Raw genomic sequence first — 21,412 nt, forward strand, 5'->3', positions numbered from 1 at the left:
CTCCTCACGCCCCAAACCTGACAAGAACGTACTCGGTCCGGAACCCTACAGGGACCTCCTCATCCGCAAAGCCGCAGGGATTCCTCACGCCCGCGGAGCTCAGTCCCACCAAAGCGCCCGGCGGCCAGGCTCGCTCCGGAGCTGCTCAGCGCCTCGCTCAGCGAAGGTTCGGCGACGCGCACCGAATTCTGAGATCGTCATGGCAACGCGGCGAACCTTTCTCGCCTTGTTCTCGAGCCACCCGCTGGGTCGCGCGGCCCTGGCCGCCCAGCGGTGCTTCAGGGCAGCTTTCTCCACAGCTCTGCCCCGGGCCCGGCCGTCAGGGCCTACTGGAGCCCGCGGCTCGGGCCTAGGCCGGCGGCCGCCTGACGAACAGGCAAGCGGCGGCGTCGCTGGGCCGGCAGGAGATCGCCGCGAGCAAACCAACGAGGAAGGAGATGAACCGGCGGCCCGGTTGGAGAAAAAAACAGCCCGAAAAATCGCCGGGAGAAGCCCGGTGGCGGTGATGGGCAATTCAGAGTAGTCAATCTCTCTCATTTTTTTTAATGCTTTTCCATCATTTGAAGATGGCAATAAACAAGGACAATTGCCTGGAATGCCCATTGGGATAAATGGATTAGTCAGTCTTTAAGTGTCATCAAATTCATAAGGACAAGTTGAAGTAAGTAGTCAGATGATATTGGACATTGATTCTAAAATGTGCAGAAAAGGAAAGCTACTCGGGAATACAAGAATGGTTCATTCATAGTTTTCCTACTTATACAAGTGAAAATACTATGGGTATGATAACACGTTTAGTGGTGGTTCCTTTCTAGGGTACTTCTCAAGATACATTCATCTTTTGCCCATTCTTTCCAGTAGGTTGCAAAGCCCATAGGGATTCCTGTGGCTTTGTCAAGAGACGAGTGTATGTCTTTGCAATAACCCCAGCACTTTAAGAGTGACTACTGTAAGTATTGGCTTTTCAGAATTGTCCCATCTTTTGGGCTACTCATTTCCAAAGGAGACTACAAGTGATTTGTTTTCTATTTGTTTTACATACCACGGCAACAATGACAAGATCTAAGCTTTTAGCAATAGGAAGTTTTTTTCCCTAAGGCTTCAGTTATGATGGAAAAAAACAACATATATCAAAAAACAACATATAATCTCTACTTCAACATAATAGGTGGAGCAGAGGGATTTACAGCTCAGAAAGCCAGAGGTCCACTGACACTTAAGGACTTCTGCCAAGAAGAAAACATCTGTGAAAGGACAAATAAGGACATAGACCTATATGTTGAAGGCATAAAACATCTTACAGTATGAGAAGGGCTCCTGGGATGAGAAACTTTTCCTTGACTTGTGTGTGTCTAGGGGAGTTAGTCTACTCTGCTCTAGATTCCTAAACAATTTTGTGCATACTTCCATTATATGCTTACTATATTCTATTTGTTATGTATGCTTATCTGTCTCTCCTCCCCATCCCCCTCCTACCCTAACCAGCAGCAAGCTCTTTCAGACAGGGAATCATGTCTGACTACTCTCAGCTTTAGAGCCCAACACACATATAACTTCTTAACTAATATTGCTTGAATTTATTTATGAGAATAGTCTCATTTTGAACCCGAGGCTGGAGTAGTGAGTGTCATCAGTCAACTTTGCACTGATGAAATTTCTTTTTCATGACTGGAAAAAGAAATCAAAATGTCCGTCAGCCAATTTAGAGTTTTCTTTTTTTTTCTTTATTTGGTGCCCCCCCTTGTTTTTTTAAATCATGCTTTTACTGAATGGAAATATTGCTTTGATGTGATTATGGACACATCCTCTGAAATGGGGTTTTTGATGAAAAGACTATAATCTAAAAGTAGAAGTTAAGCATAAAAGTATAAAATCATTTCCCCTGAGGGAAAAAACATTGCTCATCCAGTGACAGGATTTTCATGTTCAGTCGTTGGAAAAAGGGAAACATTCGAAATCTAGTTTGAGATCATTTTTTGTAACATGGTGTATTAACTAGGAATTCATTAAGCTACCAGTAAAAGAAAACCTAAGTATATATGTATATACATATATATACATATATATGTACATACAGATATATACATATATATATATATATATATATATATATATATATATATATTAGCTTAAATGAAAAGGGGTTTATTTTTCTTACCTAATAAGAAACCTGGAAACATGTGGCTGCTGATGTTAGTTCAGTGGTCCAAGGATATCAGGCCCATGTTTCTATGATTCCCTTAACCTTTCCTTGGACTCACAGGTTAGTTGCCGCAGCTCCAAACATCACATCTACATTCAAGGCAGGAAGTAGGTGAAAGGGTTGTTTCAGCCCAGCCACATCTGTTATATTTTTCTATTAATTAACTTATGTGTTAGTTTATTCATTTATTTATTTAGGCTGTGTTGGGTCTTTGTTGCTGCACACGGGCTTTCTCTAGTTGCGGCGAGCGGGCGCTACTCTTCATTGCGGTGCACAGGCCTCTCATTGCAGTGGCTTCTCTTGTTGTGGAGCACAGGCTCTAGGCATGCAGGCTTCAGTAGCTGTGGCACGCAGGCTCAGTAGTTGTGGCTCGCAGGCTCTAGAGCACAGGTTCAGAAGTTGTCACACACGGGCTTATCTATTCCACAGCATGTGGGACCTTCCCAGGCCAGGGCTCGAACCAGTGTCCCCTGCATTGGCAGGCGGATTCTTAACCACTGTGCCACCAGGGAAGTCCCCACACATCGGCTATTTTTTAATCAAGAAAGTAAAAGCATTTCTATGACCTTCATCAGTGGACTAAGTCTTAATTCGTGGACTACAAAGATGTTACATGGTCATTTATAGATACAAGTAAGTCTGAGGGAAAGAGCTCCAGTGTAAGACAGTAAAGTACTTTGTCCAGGGAGTTGGGAATGGCTATTGGGCAAGCAATCACCAAAGTCAATCCCATAAGGCAATGTGACCTGATGGAAAACGGTGCATGGAATAAATTCAACTTTAACGCTAAATTGGCATAACTCCACTGCTGTTTATCTTTATTTTCTTAGATGTTAACTTCTTTACCTTAAAAACAGAAGTTTTCATATTATTCACCAAACATTGCACACTTGAGAAACAGAAAATGCTGGTAAGAATACAATGATGCACTACCAAACGTGAAATAGATAGCTAGTGGGAAGCAACCGCATAGCACAGGGAGATCAGCTCGGTGCTTTGTGACCACCTAGAGGGGTGGGATGGGGAGGGTGGGAGGGAGGGAGACGCAAGAGGGAAGAGATATGGGAACATATGTATATGTATAACTGGTTCACTTTGTTATAAAGCAGAAACTGATACACCATTGTAAAGCAATTATACTCTAATAAAGATGTTAAAAATAAAAAGGATACAATGATGGTTGCATAATCTACTTGGTGATAGATCTGAAAGCCCCTTCTTTCTAGAACTTTGAGCAAATAATTTCAACTCTCCTACATATCAATGTTCTCTGCAAATTAAATGGGTCCAAATGGATGATCTCAAAATTCTTTTCTGCTTTACCAATTTATTATTCTATGATTTGTGGTAATAATCTATTCATTGAATAAATGTCTTAAAATCCTGGAGTTTAGAAAATTATTGAAATTAAGGATTAAAAGTGGTACAATCACTGTAGAAAGGACTTAAACTTTGATATACCCCAGGAGTAAGCAATTACACCCCTCAGTATAAACACCAGAGAAATTCTTTCACTTGTCCACTAATAAATATATATATAAGAATGTTTACAGAGATACCATTCGTATGGAAAATACCCAGAAACTCTTCAAATGCCAAAAAAGTAGGGAATAAATAAATAAATAAGCTGTAGTATGTTCACCCAATTGGTTATCACAGGAGTTAAAATGAAGTACAGCTAGTTGGAACACCATGTATGGTGTTATAAATATAATATTGAGAAGAAAAAATTAGTCTCCTAAGATTATACATAAAATTTCAATACCCTTTTTATAAAGTTAAAATAACTAAAACCAAACAACATGTGTATTAGAAATATGTAAAACTATAAAACTAGGTATGCTTTCAAAAGGCAATGAAATGATTATTATAAGAGTCAAGGTAGTAATTACATTAGAAGGGAAGAGTGAAGAGTCCAATGGATAAGATGGAAAAGTTTCCCAGGTAATGTTAACTACTGTCAATGCTCTAATTATCACACTGAGTAGTAGATTCATAGATATATTTATAGGACTTTAAATAAATAAGTAGTTGAATAAATAAATACATACTCGCATACAAAAGGCCAACGGACTGATAGATTATATCAAGAACAAAGGATTGGGCTTCCCTGGTGGCGCAGTGGTTGAGAATCCACCTGCCGATGCAGGGGACATGGGTTCGTGCCCCAGTCCCAGAAGATCCCACATGCCGCGGCTCTGCTGGGCCCGTGAGCCATGGCTGCTGAGCCTGCGCGTCCGGAGCGTGTGCTCCGCAACGGGAGAGGCCACAGCAGTGAGAGGCCCGCGTACCGCAAAAACAAGGAAGAAAAGAAAAGAGGATTACGCTTAATCCCTGTTTACTTAAATTTCAAGTAAAAAAAAATTTATAAGTCCATATCATCTATGGAAGTTATTTTAGAAAAGACCTTTAAGCTCATGGTTTCATTCCGTACAGAAAACAAATGACGCAAAAATTCACTCACCAAAAAGAGTAGAATTTTTTGGTTATTTAGGATGTCTTCCATTAGACCACCTAGTCGTTTAATCAGTGCTAATAAAACAAGGAAGGAAATCACAAGCATACCACACCCTACCCTGAAATCCAGTCCCTCTAAGGATGACAACAGTCACTATTCTCTTTTATCACCAGTCTCATCCCTGTTCTTCTCTGGAGTGAGGTCAGGACAGTGAGATAGGAGGGTCCATCCACCGCATCCATTTTGCATGCTTGTTTGGTTTTTATGAGGCAGGATAGCATATGGACGAAGCTCCAAACTGCCTGGTCTTGCACCATATCTCCCTCATGTGTCATATTTGGTGGATTCTTAGATGGAAATTTTCACATTTAACACCACTGAAATCAGGTTTTATCTATCAACTGAAGGCACCTTACAATCAGAATTGCAATCTTTTCTTTTGCTTTTCTCAGATAATGAGATGTCTACAATTGACGGTGTCTTCTATTTGATGTAATACTTTGTACAAGTTACTTAACCCTTAAGAAACCGTTTTCTTGTGTGTAAAATGGGCAAAAATCTCCCTGTGGCTAGTGAGGATAAAATGAGTTCATACATGCAAAGCACTTAGGATGGTGCTGCAGGTAGCAAAGTGTTTGTTAAATGCTAGTTATTATTTTTCTCCTTCAGTGCTCATCTGACTGAATGTAGGAGAAAAGAACGGTCATGATTATACTGATCCTGTGTTAGAACTTTTTTGGGCAAATGCTGACAAAGGAGAGGGATGCAAAGGAATCAAGGGTATACACAGGTTAGAAAAAAAGAAGAGACGAGGGGTAGAGAGACAAAAGACTGGTTGGAAATGAAGAAAACGGAAGCCCTGTTGAAGGGAAAAAACACGTGTAAGAGGAGGAAGAAAGGGGACACTGAAAGGTACTAGTCGGGAAGAGGGATATTCAGGCTTCAGATTTCAGAGGTGGAGCAGCTCTGTATTCTGAGCACAGCCTCTGAAGTGAGTGGCTGAAGCGAAGTGAAGGTAAAGACCAGTGTAGTTGGGCTCCAGCTGTCCTATAGTAAGTAATAATAAGATATAAGTATAATAAGATAATAAACTGAAATGGTCACCCCAGCTTTATAGCAGCTGAGGGTGTGTGACATTGCCGTCCCAACCAGAAATCCTAGGACAACTCTTTAAAAATATATATTTTTATACATATATATGTATAAAGACTTTAAAAATATATATTTTAAAAAGCCTAGCTAGTGTCTGCTCATTTACTTTTTTTCTTTTCTTGACGATATAATTACTTGGGACTGGGAGTTTTGACCTTTAGTAAAACTTTTTATAGTGCCAGTCTAGAAAATAATGCTTTGATTAAACATTTCTCTTAAAGACAATTTACCAACTTGCACTTGAAATTTAAGTAGTCATCTTATGAATATGTTTATTTAGAAGATCTTAAAAACTATATATTCTGTTGTAACATACATTTAGAATCCCTTGCTTAGGGCAATTTGGAGAGATTCTTGGAAAGAAATATGTATCTTTAATCTGAACCTTACTAATAATTGCAAGAGGAAAATGGCACACTAATTCTTGCATTTCGATAAAAAGAAAGCCACCATCAAACCACTTTAATGAAAGATTTAATACTCTGTTAAACACATAACTTTGCTTAGTTTGATATCTTACCCTGTGGTTTCATTTCCACAGGCTAGCCTCTCTCTAACAATGACACACATTTGATTAGCACCTACATTTTACCAAACATTATTTTCATATATATGGTCTCACATTTATTCTCCTCTTTCCCCCCAGTTTGCTGCTAAGGGAATTTCCTTGAGTAAGTTAGTTGGTAAGAATAGTAGAACATGGTTCTTTTTCCAACACTTAGCTTTACACATTGTCATGTATCTGTCCTAAACAGTGTGCTTGTACAAACACATACACTGACTGTCACCCTCTATTCTCTTCACACTAGTCTATCCTTATTCCCCTATTGGCTCCCCAATACCAACTGGGAGGGAGCATATGGCAGGTACAACTTACTGATAGAATAATTTTAACAAGTTACATCTGGAATCAATCCATTACGTCATCATTCTGACTTGTTAAAAAATATTCAGGAAACCAACGGGTCCTTTAAAATGACATGACGCTAAATAACTGGTTTGACTGGCATTTGTCATCCGGAGAGTTGTTTCCGTTTTGTGCGCTTGCAGACTAGGCTGAAAGAATGACTAGTGGAGAAGTAAATAGCAATTAGCTGATGTGACCCATGGGTAGATTTTCTGATTTTTGCCACTTGAAGCAATTCTCAAAGACATTTAAAAGGACTTCCGATTAATTTTCATGAAATTTGAGAGCAGTTATATAGATACTTTGCATCTTCAGCAGTGCATTAATTTGCAAATGATGGGGCCAGCCTTTAAGAATAGGGTGCTTCTTTAACATTTAGGATCAGATTGTAAAAATAATTACTTTCTCTCATTTTTTTTTTTTTTTGCCAAGATAAATCACTTTTATCTCTATAGGAAAGGGAGGATCTAAAAAATATATATAAATTACATTAGTAACACAACATAAGAAAAAAACAGGGGAAACAAAACCAACAGAGCAGTCTGTATGATGCTATTCTAACCTGTTTATAAAAAGGCCCTGCATCAGAAATTCACAATCCTACCCACTTCTAAAAATATATTTAGACATGTACAGAAGCGGTGGGCTTGTTTTTAAATTGCTTTTTTGTAAAAATATATTAAAGGTGAATAGAAATCCTCTCTCCCTGCCCCCTATCCAAGCCCCAGCTCTGTGCTGGGGATTGGAGACCAGTGGTAACTCTGTCATCATGTTCTAAACCTTGGTTACAGCCACTCCCAACCCCTCCCCAACTCACTTCACTTAGAACCTGAAACATTAAAAAAAAAAAAAAGCACATTAGCCTCTTTGGAAAAGCGTAAATCTGAGGGTAAACTTGCTTTTCATTTAAAACACAAAACAACAAACAGCCAGCTCTGAGAGCCCAACTAAATTAATCAGAAACCCAGTCAAATGGAGGTTGGGTTTCAGCTCCACAAAACTTTTAATGAAGAAACAGAAGGGAAAGAGGCCTGGAACCAGGGGGGATATGCTAGCAATTAGCTGCCTTTGAAAGATCAAGGGGAGGAGGGTGTTAATGGGCAGAAGGGCTGGGGTCCTGGTCTTGGTTACAGCAGTCAGGGCCTAGTCAGGCAGTTGCCTACACAGGGAAACGGGCTGCCCTCCTTCCCTCCCCTCACTACCCACTGTTGCTTTGAAATCCCCAAGAAAAGCAAAGCTGGGCAGAAACAGAGGGGAGGGGAGTGGGAACCTCACGTGCTAAGGGGGAGGTAGCCAGGCTTTTTTGCCTTTGGTGTGTATAGATGGAGGACTGCTCGGCCCCTGGGGCCCCCAAGATAGGAAAAGGATATGGGGCTAAGGGACCCCTGATTCCAAGGAAGGAGAGTAAATGTCGGGCTGTGGAGAAAAGAAAGACAAACTGGAGACACGAAGACGACCAGGGAAGCCTCACATATTCCCTGTGGCCTGCACGGTAGCTGTTAAGTTCCCCAGAAGCACTGGGAAAACTGAGGTGAAGTTAAAGTGGGGGGTAGAAGACAATGAAGCCCTCCACTTGGGCAGTGCCGAGATGGAGAGAGGGAGACGTTCTCCATCCAGTCCAGGTCACCAGGGAGGCAAGACAGGTGGAGGTGGAGGGAGCTGGGGGAGGGGGAGGGAGGGGGTGGGCACTGTCTGGACAACAGAAACACTCACAAAGGGAAGAGGGGGTGGGAGGTTCAGATGATCTGCTCCTTTACAGGTGGGCATCTCCGCTCCTAGGCTCGGGCTCCCCCCACATCAGCACTCTGCTTGAGCGTCCACCTGACATCTGGGAGTGTAAAGGTCCAGGAGTGAAGATGTGAGTTCTGAAGTCTTCTTCAGACCAAGACCTCAAGGTGGGGAGAGAAGCAGGGAGGCTCCTGATGGAGAACCTGGGGTGAGCTGTCCTGCCACATCCTCTCCAGAAGGTCCAGGCTGTGCTCTGTGGTACGGGTGAAGGGATCAGGCCGTAGAGCAAGGGCTATCTGCTTCAGTGGCAGATGCTTTCAAGGCGTTTGGGAGATGGTCTTTGCCTCCTGGAGCCCAGCCAAAGCTATGTGGATAATGTTCTGTAGCACCTCAAACTCTAGGCAAATCCCTGGAGCTCACCCTGGCAGAGGTGGCTTCATCTGTGGCCACCCAAAAGTTCTTTCCTCCAATGGGCTACAAAGTCTCAGTCAAAGTCTTGGGTGTTGGTCCTCTCCCCACCTTGAGAAGTGACAGGAATCTCTCTTCTTCCCAAGGATGAATGAAGTCAGCCCATGGCCTTTCTAGGCCACTCTGGAAATGGCCCACGGTGGGGCAGTACGAAGACTCTGGGCCCTCCTCCTTATTTCCATGAAGCATTTGGCAAGAGGCGGCAGAGGCCAGAGGCTTCTGCCAGGAACAAGGCTTGAGTGGGACACATCCATTGGGCTAAGAGGAGGCAGGAGAATGGGCAGAGGTGGGCAGGCTTCTGGAGACAGGGCTGGAGCCGCAGAAAGTGTTGAGCACTGGGCCTCCCACTTCATGACCAGGGAAATACCGAGGGGCCCAGGCTCTCCTCATGCCTCTCCTCATCCTGCTTTCCAGCTTTAAGTGGGGATGACAGTAAAGGGCAGACAAAGCTGGTGAAAGGGAAATGGATTGGGGCAGCAGAAAAGAGGGCTCTAGTCAGCTGGAAACCTCTCCCATTTACTGGCTACTCAGAGATATGGAAAAGGAGGGCAGGATGCTCCAGTGGAAGCAGGGAAGGGAGTTGAGGGAGTAGGTGAAGGGGCCCGTGGGAGAGTCCATGCCTTTGGTCAGTTCCAAGAAAGCAGGACAATGCGCCTCAGCACCTTGTCCGGGGCAGGTAGGATCCAGGAGTGCCCTGAGAATTGACAACGGAGAAGGCAATGGGGGTGAAGGGGTGAGGGGCAGGACACAAAGGGGATCACAGAAGCACTTTGCCATTTCTGTAGATTTTCAGGATACGGCCGAGTCTCTGCTTTGCTGTAGCCAGGCCCTTTTTGGGACGCTTTCCTGGTCCTGCTTGATTGCTCTGGGAGCCAACTGAAGGGCGCCGCTGGGTCAAGAAGACACCAGGGGCCATGGGTGTGGTGCTGCGGTTTGCCTGGGCCATGCCAAAGGCATTGGGACGAGCAGTACACTCATGGTCAGCAAGACTTCCTGAGAGGGCCTCTTGTTTAGGCTCAGGGGGAGGCAGGGGCGAGGAGGAGGTGAGAAGTTGGGGTGTAGTGGCCAGAGTTGGGGCTGGTACTGCCACGCTGAGATTAGGCTCTTGAGGGCGAGGCTGTTCTACCTCCTTCAACAAAGGCTTCTTCTTGATATATTTCTTCTTTGGGGCCTTCTGTAGCTCCTGCGGCGCCAACTTTGCAGCTGCTGCAGCCAAGCCTGTCTCAATGGAAGCTACCCGGGTCCCCTCACGCACAGGACAGTCCTGCTTCGGTAGAGTTGGGGTCACACGGGCTTTAGGACTCCATGGAGCATCATCTGAATTCTTCTTTTCCTTGGGTCGAGATTTCAAAGCAGGGTCATCATCGTCAGACTCCAGAGAAGGGTAAATATACTCTGCATCCTTGAAGCATGCTCCCAAGCTGTCCTGTTCATCGAGACTGGCGTTCTCCTCCTCCTCCTCGCTCTCGGTTCTCCAGTATGATGGCCGCTTGATGGGCCACTTCCCTGGGATGTGCTGGGAAGCAGGACTGCTAGACGCTGTGCCCAGCCCACTGCTGGAACTCCCACTGCTTCGGTCCTGCCCCCCGGTCCACCAGGCCTGCAGGCTGGAGGTAGCTGGCGAGGATGATGAGGACTGCGGGTTGGCCATGTACAGCATGCCCTGGATGGCCTCCTGAGTGCTGGGAGAGGCAGGGGCCTCGGTGAGGGCAGCATAGTCAGGTCCCCCCACCTGCCTGCTGGCCTTGAGCAGATCAAGAGTTCCACCAGCTCCACTCCCATTTCCAAGCTTGCCTTCGACCCCTTCTACCATGTCCTCATCTGCTGTATAGTCCTCCTCAATGTCAAACTCAACTTCTCCTGGTTCACGAACTCGGTTGGGGTCAGAGCAAGGCTTCGCACGGGGCAACTTTCGGGGAAATTTTGGTCTTATTATCAGAGTCGCCTTCTCCTTTCCCAGTCTCTCATCGATCTGCAGTTCATCATCTGAATCCAAGTCAAGTTCATCCTCCATCACCTGTTCTGCCACCAGCCTAGCCTTGTCTACCTTCTTTGCGATCTTGGCTCGCCGAGACTTGGATAAGCTCTTTACTCTCTTGGCACTGCCATTAGACGTCAACAGGGCCAAGTCTGGCGAGTCATCATCTGAGTCATTCAAGCAGGTGCCAGTGATGTTGAACTTTGCTTTCTGGGAACAGCCTGTCTTCAGTGCCTGATGACTGTATGTGTCCATGAGATTATAGCTCAATTGGCCAGCAGGCCCCAAGGCTGAGCTCTCCTTGCCCTTTCGCTCTGCCTTCTTGAAGAATTCCTTGGGCTTCAGGCCTTTCTTCTTTGAACCACTTTTGGAGGGCAGTGACAGCCTGGACATGGATACTGAAGTGGAATGGGCTGGCCTGGTTAAGGGAATGGAGCCGGCTGGGAAGATCCTCTGCAGCCCAAAGATATTGCTTGTCTTCCCAACGTTCTGTCGGAAGATATCTTCCACCAGGCGAATCTCCCTAGCCAGATCTTTAATGAGCTGTACGGTCCTCACTGTCTCCGGGATCTCATCCTCGTGGTCTGGCAGAGCTTCTTTCCTTGTCCAGGCTCTAAAGGCCAAGTTCAGGGCTTTACCACCATGGACCAGGTAGGAGGCAGGGTGTCTCCTGTTTTCTCGCAAACCTCGAAAGACGTCCAGGATATGCTTTCCCACATACCAACAGATGGTCTCAAAGTTGGGGAACCTGAAGAGGTCTTCTGTGCTCAACCGCTTCTCAATCTCATAGACTTTGAGCTGCATTTCAATGTTAAGGCTGTGTAAGAAGTTCCCTCCAAAGACAAGGCAGTCCACGGGGGTCAGCACAGCATGGATCCATCCTGCAGGCATGAAAAGTGTCTGTCCTTGCTTCACAGAACACTTGTAGCACTTGTCCACCTGGTCCCCAAAGAACATCTCATTCTGGTTAGAGGAGCTGCTCCAGCACTCAAAGAGAGTCAGGTTGGCATTTGTTGGGCGGATCAGGTAGAAGATCTTCTCACCCTTGAGCACATGGTACCAGACCGAGCTGCCACCAAAGTCAATGTGAAAGTCGGTATAGCTATCCCGCACGCTCATGAGGCAGTACTTCTGCACATTGGGCCTCTCAAAGATACACTCCTCTGGCCACAAGTTCTCCACCCATGAGAGCTTCCGAACAATCTTGGGTGTCTCCACAAGGTTAGAAAGCCTGGTATCAGAGAATTCCAAACTAATGGCATTGAGGACTTTCTCCCTCTTCCCGCTATAATAATACTTCACAAAATCACCAAGCTTCATCTTGCAGTCGGCCTGGCGGGTCACATCAATCACATCAATCTCTTTGTCAGAACCAACATAGTGTTCCACATCCCTCACAGTGAATGATGGTGAGGGCAGCGTCATCCCCAACCCATCCTTCTTCAAGACCAGGATGGGCACACTGAAGCTATTCTCTTCCAGGAATTCCACGCTCAGCTGACTTCCAGTGGGCTTCAGAATCACTTCATCTGAGCTGTCAAAGGTCCTACTCCGAAGCTCTCGAATGAACGTAGGGCTTCCCGTCTTCACTGGCTTCCCCTTGTGTGTATCATGGCCTTTTGAAGATACACAGCGTTTTTTCATGATGGAGGGCCCATGTAAGACCTCACAATTGGGGCAGTGGTAGAGGTCAATGTCATCAGCCTTCTCCTCTTCAACACCAACACAACTGCCATGAAACCAGTCCTGGCACATGTCACACTGGATCATGAAGCGGGTGACATCGTAAGGAAGCCGACAGAGGCAATACACCGGTCCCGAGGCCATCTTCGCCTGGCCTTGGAGCGTCCTGCGGTGGGCCCGGTTCTCAGCGTCAAAGGGAGCGGGAGGCGGCAGCACGCACTCTCTCTGCACGAAGGGAGAATCTCTTCACGCCTCTCAAACTGACAGGAACCTCCTCACGCCCCAAACCTGACAAGAACGTACTCGGTCCGGAACCCTACAGGGACCTCCTCATCCGCAAAGCCGCAGGGATTCCTCACGCCCGCGGAGCTCAGTCCCACCAAAGCGCCCGGCGGCCAGGCTCGCTCCGGAGCTGCTCAGCGCCTCGCTCAGCGAAGGTTCGGCGACGCGCACCGAATTCTGAGATCGTCATGGCAACGCGGCGAACCTTTCTCGCCTTGTTCTCGAGCCACCCGCTGGGTCGCGCGGCCCTGGCCGCCCAGCGGTGCTTCAGGGCAGCTTTCTCCACAGCTCTGCCCCGGGCCCGGCCGTCAGGGCCTACTGGAGCCCGCGGCTCGGGCCTAGGCCGGCGGCCGCCTGACGAACAGGCAAGCGGCGGCGTCGCTGGGCCGGCAGGAGATCGCCGCGAGCAAACCAACGAGGAAGGAGATGAACCGGCGGCCCGGTTGGAGAAAAAAACAGCCCGAAAAATCGCCGGGAGAAGCCCGGTGGCGGTGATGGGCAATTCAGAGTAGTCAATCTCTCTCATTTTTTTTAATGCTTTTCCATCATTTGAAGATGGCAATAAACAAGGACAATTGCCTGGAATGCCCATTGGGATAAATGGATTAGTCAGTCTTTAAGTGTCATCAAATTCATAAGGACAAGTTGAAGTAAGTAGTCAGATGATATTGGACATTGATTCTAAAATGTGCAGAAAAGGAAAGCTACTCGGGAATACAAGAATGGTTCATTCATAGTTTTCCTACTTATACAAGTGAAAATACTATGGGTATGATAACACGTTTAGTGGTGGTTCCTTTCTAGGGTACTTCTCAAGATACATTCATCTTTTGCCCATTCTTTCCAGTAGGTTGCAAAGCCCATAGGGATTCCTGTGGCTTTGTCAAGAGACGAGTGTATGTCTTTGCAATAACCCCAGCACTTTAAGAGTGACTACTGTAAGTATTGGCTTTTCAGAATTGTCCCATCTTTTGGGCTACTCATTTCCAAAGGAGACTACAAGTGATTTGTTTTCTATTTGTTTTACATACCACGGCAACAATGACAAGATCTAAGCTTTTAGCAATAGGAAGTTTTTTTCCCTAAGGCTTCAGTTATGATGGAAAAAAACAACATATATCAAAAAACAACATATAATCTCTACTTCAACATAATAGGTGGAGCAGAGGGATTTACAGCTCAGAAAGCCAGAGGTCCACTGACACTTAAGGACTTCTGCCAAGAAGAAAACATCTGTGAAAGGACAAATAAGGACATAGACCTATATGTTGAAGGCATAAAACATCTTACAGTATGAGAAGGGCTCCTGGGATGAGAAACTTTTCCTTGACTTGTGTGTGTCTAGGGGAGTTAGTCTACTCTGCTCTAGATTCCTAAACAATTTTGTGCATACTTCCATTATATGCTTACTATATTCTATTTGTTATGTATGCTTATCTGTCTCTCCTCCCCATCCCCCTCCTACCCTAACCAGCAGCAAGCTCTTTCAGACAGGGAATCATGTCTGACTACTCTCAGCTTTAGAGCCCAACACACATATAACTTCTTAACTAATATTGCTTGAATTTATTTATGAGAATAGTCTCATTTTGAACCCGAGGCTGGAGTAGTGAGTGTCATCAGTCAACTTTGCACTGATGAAATTTCTTTTTCATGACTGGAAAAAGAAATCAAAATGTCCGTCAGCCAATTTAGAGTTTTCTTTTTTTTTCTTTATTTGGTGCCCCCCCTTGTTTTTTTAAATCATGCTTTTACTGAATGGAAATATTGCTTTGATGTGATTATGGACACATCCTCTGAAATGGGGTTTTTGATGAAAAGACTATAATCTAAAAGTAGAAGTTAAGCATAAAAGTATAAAATCATTTCCCCTGAGGGAAAAAACATTGCTCATCCAGTGACAGGATTTTCATGTTCAGTCGTTGGAAAAAGGGAAACATTCGAAATCTAGTTTGAGATCATTTTTTGTAACATGGTGTATTAACTAGGAATTCATTAAGCTACCAGTAAAAGAAAACCTAAGTATATATGTATATACATATATATACATATATATGTACATACAGATATATACATATATATATATATATATATATATATATATATATATATATATATTAGCTTAAATGAAAAGGGGTTTATTTTTCTTACCTAATAAGAAAGCTGGAAACATGTGGCTGCTGATGTTAGTTCAGTGGTCCAAGGATATCAGGCCCATGTTTCTATGATTCCCTTAACCTTTCCTTGGACTCACAGGTTAGTTGCCGCAGCTCCAAACATCACATCTACATTCAAGGCAGGAAGTAGGTGAAAGGGTTGTTTCAGCCCAGCCACATCTGTTATATTTTTCTATTAATTAACTTATGTGTTAGTTTATTCATTTATTTATTTAGGCTGTGTTGGGTCTTTGTTGCTGCACACGGGCTTTCTCTAGGTGCGGCGAGCGGGCGCTACTCTTCATTGCGGTGCACAGGCCTCTCATTGCAGTGGCTTCTCTTGTTGTGGAGCACAGGCTCTAGGCATGCAGGCTTCAGTAGCTGTGGCACGCAGGCTCAGTAGTTGTGGCTCGCAGGCTCTAGAGCACAGGTTCAGAAGTTGTCACACACGGGCTTATCTATTCCACAGCATGTGGGACCTTCCCAGGCCAGGGCTCGAACCAGTGTCCCCTGCATTGGCAGGCGGATTCTTAACCACTGTGCCACCAGGGAAGTCCCCACACATCGGCTATTTTTTAATCAAGAAAGTAAAAGCATTTCTATGACCTTCATCAGTGGACTAAGTCTTAATTCGTGGACTACAAAGATGTTACATGGTCATTTATAGATACAAGTAAGTCTGAGGGAAAGAGCTCCAGTGTAAGACAGTAAAGTACTTTGTCCAGGGAGTTGGGAATGGCTATTGGGCAAGCAATCACCAAAGTCAATCCCATAAGGCAATGTGACCTGATGGAAAACGGTGCATGGAATAAATTCAACTTTAACGCTAAATTGGCATAACTCCACTGCTGTTTATCTTTATTTTCTTAGATCTTAACTTCTTTACCTTAAAAACAGAAGTTTTCATATTATTCACCAAACATTGCACACTTGAGAAACAGAAAATGCTGGTAAGAATACAATGATGCACTACCAAACGTGAAATAGATAGCTAGTGGGAAGCAACCGCATAGCACAGGGAGATCAGCTCGGTGCTTTGTGACCACCTAGAGGGGTGGGATGGGGAGGGTGGGAGGGAGGGAGACGCAAGAGGGAAGAGATATGGGAACATATGTATATGTATAACTGGTTCACTTTGTTATAAAGCAGAAACTGATACACCATTGTAAAGCAATTATACTCTAATAAAGATGTTAAAAATAAAAAGGATACAATGATGGTTGCATAATCTACTTGGTGATAGATCTGAAAGCCCCTTCTTTCTAGAACTTTGAGCAAATAATTTCAACTCTCCTACATATCAATGTTCTCTGCAAATTAAATGGGTCCAAATGGATGATCTCAAAATTCTTTTCTGCTTTACCAATTTATTATTCTATGATTTGTGGTAATAATCTATTCATTGAATAAATGTCTTAAAATCCTGGAGTTTAGAAAATTATTGAAATTAAGGATTAAAAGTGGTACAATCACTGTAGAAAGGACTTAAACATTGATATACCCCAGGAGTAAGCAATTACACCCCTCAGTATAAACACCAGAGAAATTCTTTCACTTGTCCACTAATAAATATATATATAAGAATGTTTACAGAGATACCATTCGTATGGAAAATACCCAGAAACTCTTCAAATGCCAAAAAAGTAGGGAATAAATAAATAAATAAGCTGTAGTATGTTCACCCAATTGGTTATCACAGGAGTTAAAATGAAGTACAGCTAGTTGGAACACCATGTATGGTGTTATAAATATAATATTGAGAAGAAAAAATTAGTCTCCTAAGATTATACATAAAATTTCAATACCCTTTTTATAAAGTTAAAATAACTAAAACCAAACAACATGTGTATTAGAAATATGTAAAACTATAAAACTAGGTATGCTTTCAAAAGGCAATGAAATGATTATTATAAGAGTCAAGGTAGTAATTACATTAGAAGGGAAGAGTGAAGAGTCCAATGGATAAGATGGAAAAGTTTCCCAGGTAATGTTAACTACTGTCAATGCTCTAATTATCACACTGAGTAGTAGATTCATAGATATATTTATAGGACTTTAAATAAATAAGTAGTTGAATAAATAAATACATACTCGCATACAAAAGGCCAACGGACTGATAGATTATATCAAGAACAAAGGATTGGGCTTCCCTGGTGGCGCAGTGGTTGAGAATCCACCTGCCGATGCAGGGGACATGGGTTCGTGCCCCAGTCCCAGAAGATCCCACATGCCGCGGCTCTGCTGGGCCCGTGAGCCATGGCTGCTGAGCCTGCGCGTCCGGAGCGTGTGCTCCGCAACGGGAGAGGCCACAGCAGTGAGAGGCCCGCGTACCGCAAAAACAAGGAAGAAAAGAAAAGAGGATTACGCTTAATCCCTGTTTACTTAAATTTCAAGTAAAAAAAAATTTATAAGTCCATATCATCTATGGAAGTTATTTTAGAAAAGACCTTTAAGCTCATGGTTTCATTCCGTACAGAAAACAAATGACGCAAAAATTCACTCACCAAAAAGAGTAGAATTTTTTGGTTATTTAGGATGTCTTCCATTAGACCACCTAGTCGTTTAATCAGTGCTAATAAAACAAGGAAGGAAATCACAAGCATACCACACCCTACCCTGAAATCCAGTCCCTCTAAGGATGACAACAGTCACTATTCTCTTTTATCACCAGTCTCATCCCTGTTCTTCTCTGGAGTGAGGTCAGGACAGTGAGATAGGAGGGTCCATCCACCGCATCCATTTTGCATGCTTGTTTGGTTTTTATGAGGCAGGATAGCATATGGACGAAGCTCCAAACTGCCTGGTCTTGCACCATATCTCCCTCGTGTGTCATATTTGGTGGATTCTTAGATGGAAATTTTCACATTTAACACCACTGAAATCAGGTTTTATCTATCAACTGAAGGCACCTTACAATCAGAATTGCAATCTTTTCTTTTGCTTTTCTCAGATAATGAGATGTCTACAATTGACGGTGTCTTCTATTTGATGTAATACTTTGTACAAGTTACTTAACCCTTAAGAAACCGTTTTCTTGTGTGTAAAATGGGCAAAAATCTCCCTGTGGCTAGTGAGGATAAAATGAGTTCATACATGCAAAGCACTTAGGATGGTGCTGCAGGTAGCAAAGTGTTTGTTAAATGCTAGTTATTATTTTTCTCCTTCAGTGCTCATCTGACTGAATGTAGGAGAAAAGAACGGTCATGATTATACTGATCCTGTGTTAGAACTTTTTTGGGCAAATGCTGACAAAGGAGAGGGATGCAAAGGAATCAAGGGTATACACAGGTTAGAAAAAAAGAAGAGACGAGGGGTAGAGAGACAAAAGACTGGTTGGAAATGAAGAAAACGGAAGCCCTGTTGAAGGGAAAAAACACGTGTAAGAGGAGGAAGAAAGGGGACACTGAAAGGTACTAGTCGGGAAGAGGGATATTCAGGCTTCAGATTTCAGAGGTGGAGCAGCTCTGTATTCTGAGCACAGCCTCTGAAGTGAGTGGCTGAAGCGAAGTGAAGGTAAAGACCAGTGTAGTTGGGCTCCAGCTGTCCTATAGTAAGTAATAATAAGATATAAGTATAATAAGATAATAAACTGAAATGGTCACCCCAGCTTTATAGCAGCTGAGGGTGTGTGACATTGCCGTCCCAACCAGAAATCCTAGGACAACTCTTTAAAAATATATATTTTTATACATATATATGTATAAAGACTTTAAAAATATATATTTTAAAAAGCCTAGCTAGTGTCTGCTCATTTACTTTTTTTCTTTTCTTGACGATATAATTACTTGGGACTGGGAGTTTTGACCTTTAGTAAAACTTTTTATAGTGCCAGTCTAGAAAATAATGCTTTGATTAAACATTTCTCTTAAAGACAATTTACCAACTTGCACTTGAAATTTAAGTAGTCATCTTATGAATATGTTTATTTAGAAGATCTTAAAAACTATATATTCTGTTGTAACATACATTTAGAATCCCTTGCTTAGGGCAATTTGGAGAGATTCTTGGAAAGAAATATGTATCTTTAATCTGAACCTTACTAATAATTGCAAGAGGAAAATGGCACACTAATTCTTGCATTTCGATAAAAAGAAAGCCACCATCAAACCACTTTAATGAAAGATTTAATACTCTGTTAAACACATAACTTTGCTTAGTTTGATATCTTACCCTGTGGTTTCATTTCCACAGGCTAGCCTCTCTCTAACAATGACACACATTTGATTAGCACCTACATTTTACCAAACATTATTTTCATATATATGGTCTCACATTTATTCTCCTCTTTCCCCCCAGTTTGCTGCTAAGGGAATTTCCTTGAGTAAGTTAGTTGGTAAGAATAGTAGAACATGGTTCTTTTTCCAACACTTAGCTTTACACATTGTCATGTATCTGTCCTAAACAGTGTGCTTGTACAAACACATACACTGACTGTCACCCTCTATTCTCTTCACACTAGTCTATCCTTATTCCCCTATTGGCTCCCCAATACCAACTGGGAGGGAGCATATGGCAGGTACAACTTACTGATAGAATAATTTTAACAAGTTACATCTGGAATCAATCCATTACGTCATCATTCTGACTTGTTAAAAAATATTCAGGAAACCAACGGGTCCTTTAAAATGACATGACGCTAAATAACTGGTTTGACTGGCATTTGTCATCCGGAGAGTTGTTTCCGTTTTGTGCGCTTGCAGACTAGGCTGAAAGAATGACTAGTGGAGAAGTAAATAGCAATTAGCTGATGTGACCCATGGGTAGATTTTCTGATTTTTGCCACTTGAAGCAATTCTCAAAGACATTTAAAAGGACTTCCGATTAATTTTCATGAAATTTGAGAGCAGTTATATAGATACTTTGCATCTTCAGCAGTGCATTAATTTGCAAATGATGGGGCCAGCCTTTAAGAATAGGGTGCTTCTTTAACATTTAGGATCAGATTGTAAAAATAATTACTTTCTCTCATTTTTTTTTTTTTTTGCCAAGATAAATCACTTTTATCTCTATAGGAAAGGGAGGATCTAAAAAATATATATAAATTACATTAGTAACACAACATAAGAAAAAAACAGGGGAAACAAAACCAACAGAGCAGTCTGTATGATGCTATTCTAACCTGTTTATAAAAAGGCCCTGCATCAGAAATTCACAATCCTACCCACTTCTAAAAATATATTTAGACATGTACAGAAGCGGTGGGCTTGTTTTTAAATTGCTTTTTTGTAAAAATATATTAAAGGTGAATAGAAATCCTCTCTCCCTGCCCCCTATCCAAGCCCCAGCTCTGTGCTGGGGATTGGAGACCAGTGGTAACTCTGTCATCATGTTCTAAACCTTGGTTACAGCCACTCCCAACCCCTCCCCAACTCACTTCACTTAGAACCTGAAACATTAAAAAAAAAAAAAAGCACATTAGCCTCTTTGGAAAAGCGTAAATCTGAGGGTAAACTTGCTTTTCATTTAAAACACAAAACAACAAACAGCCAGCTCTGAGAGCCCAACTAAATTAATCAGAAACCCAGTCAAATGGAGGTTGGGTTTCAGCTCCACAAAACTTTTAATGAAGAAACAGAAGGGAAAGAGGCCTGGAACCAGGGGGGATATGCTAGCAATTAGCTGCCTTTGAAAGATCAAGGGGAGGAGGGTGTTAATGGGCAGAAGGGCTGGGGTCCTGGTCTTGGTTACAGCAGTCAGGGCCTAGTCAGGCAGTTGCCTACACAGGGAAACGGGCTGCCCTCCTTCCCTCCCCTCACTACCCACTGTTGCTTTGAAATCCCCAAGAAAAGCAAAGCTGGGCAGAAACAGAGGGGAGGGGAGTGGGAACCTCACGTGCTAAGGGGGAGGTAGCCAGGCTTTTTTGCCTTTGGTGTGTATAGATGGAGGACTGCTCGGCCCCTGGGGCCCCCAAGATAGGAAAAGGATATGGGGCTAAGGGACCCCTGATTCCAAGGAAGGAGAGTAAATGTCGGGCTGTGGAGAAAAGAAAGACAAACTGGAGACACGAAGACGACCAGGGAAGCCTCACATATTCCCTGTGGCCTGCACGGTAGCTGTTAAGTTCCCCAGAAGCACTGGGAAAACTGAGGTGAAGTTAAAGTGGGGGGTAGAAGACAATGAAGCCCTCCACTTGGGCAGTGCCGAGATGGAGAGAGGGAGACGTTCTCCATCCAGTCCAGGTCACCAGGGAGGCAAGACAGGTGGAGGTGGAGGGAGCTGGGGGAGGGGGAGGGAGGGGGTGGGCACTGTCTGGACAACAGAAACACTCACAAAGGGAAGAGGGGGTGGGAGGTTCAGATGATCTGCTCCTTTACAGGTGGGCATCTCCGCTCCTAGGCTCGGGCTCCCCCCACATCAGCACTCTGCTTGAGCGTCCACCTGACATCTGGGAGTGTAA

The 21,412-nt window shown here is 43.6% G+C and overlaps 1 protein-coding gene across 1 annotated transcript; it reads right to left on the reverse strand.

The window, feature by feature from the left end:
* Nucleotides 1-8,560: 8,560 nt before the first annotated feature.
* LOC309809430 (histone lysine demethylase PHF8-like) lies at nucleotides 8,561-12,848 on the reverse strand. Its single transcript, XM_082630485.1, has one exon. It carries the CDS (start codon nucleotides 12,719-12,721, stop codon nucleotides 9,674-9,676), a length of 3,048 nt encoding a protein of 1,015 aa, XP_082486611.1. The 5' UTR covers nucleotides 12,722-12,848; the 3' UTR covers nucleotides 8,561-9,673.
* Nucleotides 12,849-21,412: the final 8,564 nt, after the last annotated feature.

Source organism: Mesoplodon mirus (assembly GCF_964341445.2).
Source record: "Mesoplodon mirus genome assembly, chromosome: 8".
Lineage (NCBI taxonomy): Eukaryota > Metazoa > Chordata > Mammalia > Artiodactyla > Ziphiidae > Mesoplodon > Mesoplodon mirus.